Genomic DNA, 7,105 nt, shown 5'->3' with positions numbered 1-7,105 from the left:
CATCGATAAAAATAGAGATTTTATTCTGCAGAGGAAGATGCTACATTGGTGGGGGCGAGGAGCCACTAATAGCTACAGTGGAAGGAAATACTGATTCCAGGAGGCAAACGCATCTTTGAGAAACTGAAGAGAGAAGAGGGACCATAAAAGGCTGCAGGGAGAAAGGATAGAATAGTGGAGAGGGGTAGGGTTGGGTTGGAGGTGTTCTTTGCAAACCAGGCTGGGACCCAGCAAAATAAATAGTTTTATTTACAATATCCAAACTCGTGGCTCTGTATCCACGTTTCAGTGCAAATTATTTACACACTGATGAGGAGGCAGGACAGGAAGGGGTAGGAGGTGGCCCAGGGAGGCATGGCTCACAGCTGTTCAATGGCTCCACCACAGAGACTGGGAGAATGGGGGCATTTCTGCTGGTTCCCGCAACCTCATTTCCACATCATCACAGCTGCCCTTTTGCACTGGAACCTCCTGCTTCAGCGGCAGGTGGGGAGGAGAAAGGCCCTGATGCCCAGGTGTGGGTTCAGGGTCTGCACCCGTGGCAGGAGAATAGGAAGGGGCCTCGGAGGACCCAGAGAAAACGCAGGACAAAGGGGAAGAAGAGAGGCAGAGAGGTCACTGGCGCGATGGAGCAGGTAGAGTGACACCGTCAGGAGCTGACCACATGGCAGAGGGGACCCATCCTTCTCCCACCTCCTGGCCAAGCAGGGGGCAGTGCAACAAGGGGTCTCCCGCGGAAAGGGAGGGAGGTAGGTCCGGGGCAGGTCCATCAGGATGGCAAGAGGGTTCATGCCGCCCCAGGCAAGTGGTTTGAGGAGTCCCCAGGTAGGAGGAAGTGGGAGAGATGGGATACGTATGAACCGCAGGGAGCGTGACTGGAGGTACTCGGGTGGGCGAATAACCGGGTCTTGAGTGCCAGCGAGTCTGTTTGGGGGCGGGCTCGCGGAGAGCGTTCCCGGGGGCAAGTCCGCGCAGCTCCTCACAGACACTCGTGCAGTACGCGCGTGTGCGTGCAGTTGCGGCAGCTGACGTGGCAGCACCAGTGGAAGGTGCAGTTGCAGCGCTCGGTGACGCGCTGCGTGCGCGTGCGGTGGCCCCTGCCGCAGCAGAGCAGCTCGCAGCCGTCCAGCGCGGGCGACGAGCTGTTACAGGCGCGCCCTGCCGTGCCAGCTGTACCCAGGCGTCCGCTGTACGTGCAGAAGTTGGGCGATTTCTCGAAGTACACGAGGTCGTGGGGGGAGGGCGGTTTGTGGGCCGGGTCTTCCGGCTCCAGGCGCAGCAGCTCCGCCCGCGAAGCGCGGTTGCTGCCGCGGTTGCCGTAGAGGACGCGCGAGGCGCCGTCGAAGCGGTCGCGCAGCACATCGCCCACGGCGCGCAGCGTGGGCAGCCGCATCCAGCACGTGCGCACCGTGCAGGAACCGGACATCCCGTGGCACTTGCACTCCTGGCGCATCTCGGAGAATACGGTCTGCGGGGAGAGGGAAAGAAAGAGTGTCCCAGGGCACCCGGCCAGCGTCACCCTCCCAGACACTGCCCCCTCCCGGACGCCACGGGGGCCGGACCTCAGCAAAGGCCCAGGCCTAGCTGAGCCCAGGGGAAGGGAGGCGCGAAATGTTCCGCTGAGATTTGGCAACCCTGCCCAACCCTGCTCCGCCGCGGCGGGTCAGTCTCGTCCTCTCAGGCTTGTTTTCCAATCTGTATAGTGAAGAGACTGTGCTTGATTTGTAACCTCTTCTACCTGCCCGGGGGCCAGGCATCCCTTTGCCCTCAGCCACTGTCTCCTCTATTCTCCCGCTTCGTTCCAAGCCTCCAGCTCTCCCAGGACGCCCTCTCCTGGTGCCCCTTGCCTTATCTCACCGACCGTCTCTTCCCCAGCCCGAGGTTGGCCGCTGCCGCTCCGCTTAGGGTGCGGAGCCTCTCAAAGCTCACCGTACGGCCAGCCTCGTTGTTGTGAAGGTTCATGAGGAAGCGCAGGTCCCGCCCCTTCTCCCCGGAGTCCACGAACTCCCGGCCGAAGAGGCGGCCGAAGTCAATGTTGTCGCTGCAGCCCCCCCAGTGCCAGTCGGGGCCCCCGGGGCCGCGCCGCCGGTAGTCACATGTGCAGGATTCGATGGAACCCTCTGAGCAGGAGCGCGCCACGGAATGGGTGACCCCGGCGGAGGTGATAGCGAAGATAAACGCCGTTTCTCGACAGCCTGCGGGAGAAGGGAGCGCGGATCGGCGAGGATGTACGCGGAGCGCGGCCAGCACCCTCAGTGAAGGGCTTGGAACCGGAATCCCACCCCCGACTCCGCACTTAGAGTCCTGAGAGCCAAGGCCGGCAGTGCTGGAAAGCTGGTCTCTAGGGCTAGTAGAGAAAGCAGGTGCGTGGGCACGCAGCCACGTCCACGGGCGTCATCACACCTTACTGGGAGGTTCCAGGGCGCATTTTGGCTCGATAGCGGAAGTGGAGCAGCCCCAGAGAGAAAAACCAAAGAGAGGGGAGCAGAAGAACCATACATCCCTAAGACTTCTTCGCAGCCCAAAAGTTTCGGCCCATGTTGGCTATGCAAGTCTTGCTAGGCGAGAGGCAAGACACACGCCTGCAGAGAGCAGCTTCCCAGGCGCTTTTGAGAGAGGCTGGGGGAAAGCGGCGGTCAGCCGGCGTCCGCGACCTGAAACTTTATCTGGGGCAGTAGCTCAGAAAAGTTAAGCTTCGTTTCCAGGGTGCACGGCTGTTAGAAGTCTGGCCCCGAGCTGGCGCTGGGCACCAGGCACTTGGCGGGTTGATCGTGTGACCCTCTAGGCGCCCGAGACACCTTCTCTGAACTCGCCCGCCCACGCCCTGGGGGTGACCCCGCGTTTCCCCTGCTCCCGGAAGCGTCGCTTTCCTGGGCACCCACCTCGGTTGACGATCTTGCCGAAGAGGTGGGGCCCTGGAGCAGTGGGACAGTTCCAGCGGCGATTCCGGAACTGCCACTTACACTCGCGCACGGCACTCTGCAGCCCCCCACTCACGCTGTGCAGGATCCCCGGATTTTGGCGTATCAGACGCCGCTGTTTGCGGCTTAACAGCTGCAGACTGGGCTCGAGTACCAGTTGCAGACTCTTGGAGTCCGTCAGCAGGTTCGTGGAGGAGGCTACGTTCACAATACCCCTGGTAGGACGTATGATAGCTCAGGCTCAGGAAGGGGATCCGCACCCTAACCATAAAAACTGTGCCACCCGGTCCTCTTCCTGGGGGTATGTGGCTGGAGAGAGTGGCGGGAGATTAATAATACGCTAATAACCCCGCGCTCCCAGACTCACTAATTTGAAAGAACTGGGCGTCCAGACTTGTGTGTCCCCAGTAGTCCCAGGGCTGCTGGCCTGAGCCCTAGGTCCGGAGACTGGACAGAAGAGGTACCCGGGGACCGAGAGTCTACCTCGGATCTCCGAGCCTCTTCCGGTCAGCCTGAGCGAGATAATCATGGCCTGGAGTTTTTGCCCACCCAAGGCGTGAAATGCTTAGGAGTCCCACCCTCTTCTCCCCTCCTTTCTAGGCGAACGCCTGGCCCTTCACTTCCCGAGGTGGGGAAACCTGTGGTGAGGCCACGACCGTGAGGCTGGAGTTGGCGCTCAAAGGGGAAGGGCGGTGCTAGATGAGAGTGGGCTCCCTGCCTGGGGTATCTTAGGCCTCCGCGGGCGGGCAGATCATTCGCCCCACTTCTACAGAGCTGGAGTCTGGGGCAGCTCCATGCCAGATCGCCCTTCGGTGTCGCGGAGGGAAGTCAGAGCGGGGAGGGAGCCTGTCGGCAGACGGATCCCAGAGCGTGGGAGCTGGGTAGGGTTGGCCCCTGGCTCTGTGCCGCGGGACAAGTGGCGACCCCGCACCAGCTCACTTACCACCATCGGCCACTGCTGTTGGCAGCCAGGGCTGCGGGCAGAGCGGCCAGCGCCAGTAGCAGCGTAGCAGAAACCCAGCCAGGCAACAGCGCCCAGAGCCCCATGGCCTGCCTGGCTTTGCCCGCTCTGTGCTGCAGTTGCGGCGACTTTGGCTGTTGCCCGCGACGATGGGACGGGACGCGGCGGTGGCGGCAGTGGCGAGAGTTCGCAGTCTGGCTTTAACAACCCTGGGGGCGGGCGGCGGACAGCATGGCTCGCGGTCCCGGCTGGTGGGCTGAGGCGGCCACGGCGGGCGGCACCGCCTCTTATAGTTGCGGCGCTGGCTGAAGTGACGGGAGGAGGCTGCCCCGCCGGGCCGCACTGTGGCACCAGGGCGCACCGGTTAGGGGCGCAGACAATGGGCAGCGAGCGGGGCTGTGGTTCCCGCCCGTCTGAGCCGAGAGCTGGCGGGTTGGCCGTCGGGGCTCACCCCCGCCCCCTGCCCGGTGGCCCCCGCCTCCGGGCCTGCACTGGCCGCGGACCCCTCCCCTTGGGACACCCTCCCACGCGCGCTCGCCTCACTCAGCTGAGCGTCCGGAGCCCGTCGGGGACTAGCATCCGCCAGGGGGCGCGGGGAGAGTGTGCTGCAGGGAGAGCCCGCCAGGGGCCCAGCCCGCCTCGCCACCCGCGGTGGGGTTGTCCCCTCGACGTCATCCCGGGCCCCTCCGACGTCCCCTCTCTCCCCCGTCCTGACTGTCGGAAAGAAAGCTGTGGTTCTGGGCAGCGACTCCGGGGAGACGCTTAACCGCCCAGGAACCCCCGATGGCTGGACAGAGAAGGAAAAGGGGGAGACGGGGGCGTGAGGGCGGCTGTGGTCAGGGAAATCCCGGGGATGAGTTGTGGGGGTGAGCTGACCAAAAGGAGCCTAGCGGTGGAGAGAAACCTGAAGCAGCAGGCAGTTTGCTCATGTGGGCCAGAAGGAGCAGACAAGTGGCTGTGTGTGTGTGTGTGTGTGTGTGTGTGTGTGTGTGAAGTGGGACAACGTGAATATGGGTGGGAGTGAGAATGTGCTGTGTTCTGAGGGCGCACCCTCTTGTGTGTTGGTACGTGCAGAAACTCCTTGTTCTGGCGAAGGATGTGAGGGAACTTTCCAAAGAATTTTGGAATTTCGCTCAAGTCAGAAAGGGTCATGGAGTCACCTTGTCACAGTCACTGCCTGGGGCAGTGTGTCAGGAAGGAGGTGATGAGGGTCCACAGGAGACTCAGAAGCATGATTGAGGGATGAAGAGTGTCTGGATTGTGTGTGGAGTGGGTGCATGAGCGTGTGCATGGGATGATTAAATATGTGTGTATGCGTCATTCTGTTGCCCTTTGTACCTCGTGGCATCCTATGGTGTGTCACACTGTGGTATGTGTCAACCAGTGCATGTCATTGGGGGAGAGAGCCGAGCCTACAACCAAGATGGTACTGAGGTGAACCCAGCCTGGAGTGGCTAAGTCTCTGAGGCCTAGGCTCAGAAAGGATGAGAAGTGGTGTGGATGTCCATTGTATGCATGGTGATGGAGAGGACTGGGAAGACAAGGGTTGTTGCTGGCTGCATTGAACCTAGATTAGGAAACGTGTGTCTTCATGTGTTTGCTTCTCTTTGGATTTTTCTGCCACGTTTCTGTCTTCCCCCAAAGCTCTGGTTCCCACCACACTGGGATACCCAGAGTGCCTGTGACCATCTCATCCATTGTACATTTTTCTCTTCTCTCCCAGGGACTCCTACTCAGCTTCAAGGCCACTTCGACCTCCTATTGAAGAAGTGACAGGCTGGGTGCTGTGGCTCACGCCTGTAATCCCAGCACTTTGGGAGGCCAAGGTCAGGAGCTCGAGACCATCCTAGCCAACATAGTGAAATCTCATCTCTAATAAAAATACAAAAAGTAGCTGGGTGTGGTGGTGTGCACCTGTAGTCCCAGCTACTCGGGAGGCTGAGGCAGGAGAATGGCTTGAACCCGGGAGGAAGAGATTGCAGTGAGCTGAGATCACACCATTACACTCCAGTCTGGGCTACAGAGCAAGACTCCGTCTCAAAAAAAAAAAAAAAAAAAAAGAAGAAGAAGTGGCTGCTTTTCCCTATATGGCGAATAGGGGGCACTGCCAGCCTGGTTATCATGCCCCATCACCACACACAGATGGCCCCTGGAAGGAGGGAAGATCTTTACATCTCTTCTCTCTCCCCATTTTGCAGAATTAAAAATAGATCAGGCAGTTGTCCAAGGTCCACATCTAATAAATGAATCAATGGTAGAGCCAGGTTAAAACCCAGACCAATTTGACTCAAAGCCTATGCTCTTTCGACCTTACCAGCTGCTTGCCAGTGTGCAGCAATTGCAGGCTGGGAACCCTTCTCAAAATTGATAGGTTAAAATAATTTTTAGGGCCTTCCTGCCTCCCTTTTGAGTTCTAGCTCTCATTTTTTTTTCATCTCTCTTGTCTTTTAGGATGCCTTCTGACTGAGAAATTTCCCCAGGCCTGAACCTAGAGTCTCAAGTCCCAGAAATGACAGGATTCTCTTCCAAGGCAGGGAAATCACTCTTAGGAATAAATGTCAGGTAAGTTTCATTAATATTCCTGGGCACTTGTGTTTTAAATGAGATGTATGTTAACCCAAATGAAGCCTGATGGAAGTTAGTTTATAAAGAAATGTCCTTCTTTCCCTTTTTTCTTCCCCTTTGCCCAGCCTAGTATATCTGGCCCTTCCAAGGATCCACCCCTGAGGGAAAAGGTGTAGTGGTCCAGCGTCCTCCATAGATCCAAAAGCCAGTAGTCTCTGCAGAGAGGACTCAGCATAGATGACTCAAGTAAATGGACAATGTCCCATGGGGAGCCTGTCCTTTATCCCTTATGAGTTTCTTCCCACTGGGGCCTGGGTCACATCTTTTGGCCTGGTGGATTGATAAAACACCTTGAGGGTGGGAGGCTGGCTGGAAGATATGGAAGCCCTGTCTTTGACCACTGGTGTCAAGCAGAGGTGGGAAGAGAGGAGAGGAGCCACTGTGCTTTGTTCCAACATTCCACCCACCAGAAGTAGGGGAGAAGACGGTAAGACCCCTAGATCTGGGTCACATTTGTTATGACCTGGCTCACATTCCTTTTTCTTTTCTTTTTTTAAAATATGAAATGCTTCACAAATTTGCGTGTCATCCTTGCGCAGGGGCCATGCTAATCTCTGCATCATTCCAATTTTAGTATATGTGCTGCCAAAACAAGCAC

At 58.3% G+C, this 7,105-nt stretch overlaps 1 protein-coding gene, 1 long non-coding RNA gene and 1 other non-coding gene across 3 annotated transcripts; 1 reads left to right on the top strand and 2 right to left on the bottom strand.

The window, feature by feature from the left end:
* On the bottom strand, positions 1–4,297 carry WNT1 (Wnt family member 1). The gene is made up of 4 exons (XM_023211235.3): positions 3,865–4,297; positions 2,883–3,136; positions 1,930–2,195; positions 1–1,468 (listed from the first exon to the last, which is right to left on the bottom strand). Exons 1-4 carry the CDS (start codon positions 3,966–3,968, stop codon positions 980–982), a joined length of 1,113 nt encoding a protein of 370 aa, XP_023067003.1. The 5' UTR covers positions 3,969–4,297; the 3' UTR covers positions 1–979.
* On the top strand, positions 1,232–6,678 carry LOC111542046. Its single transcript, XR_002731422.3, has 4 exons — positions 1,232–3,105; positions 5,606–5,708; positions 6,334–6,444; positions 6,573–6,678. It is a non-coding gene; the product is annotated as an uncharacterized LOC111542046 (long non-coding RNA).
* A 323-nt stretch (positions 6,679–7,001) lies between these two features.
* LOC111542118 lies at positions 7,002–7,105 on the bottom strand. The gene has a single exon (XR_002731458.1). It is a non-coding gene; the product is annotated as a U6 spliceosomal RNA (small nuclear RNA).

Source organism: Piliocolobus tephrosceles, chromosome 10 (genome assembly GCF_002776525.5).
Source record: "Piliocolobus tephrosceles isolate RC106 chromosome 10, ASM277652v3, whole genome shotgun sequence".
NCBI classification, from domain to species: Eukaryota; Metazoa; Chordata; class Mammalia; order Primates; family Cercopithecidae; genus Piliocolobus; species Piliocolobus tephrosceles.
This window is presented reverse-complemented; position numbering and strand designations above follow the sequence as displayed.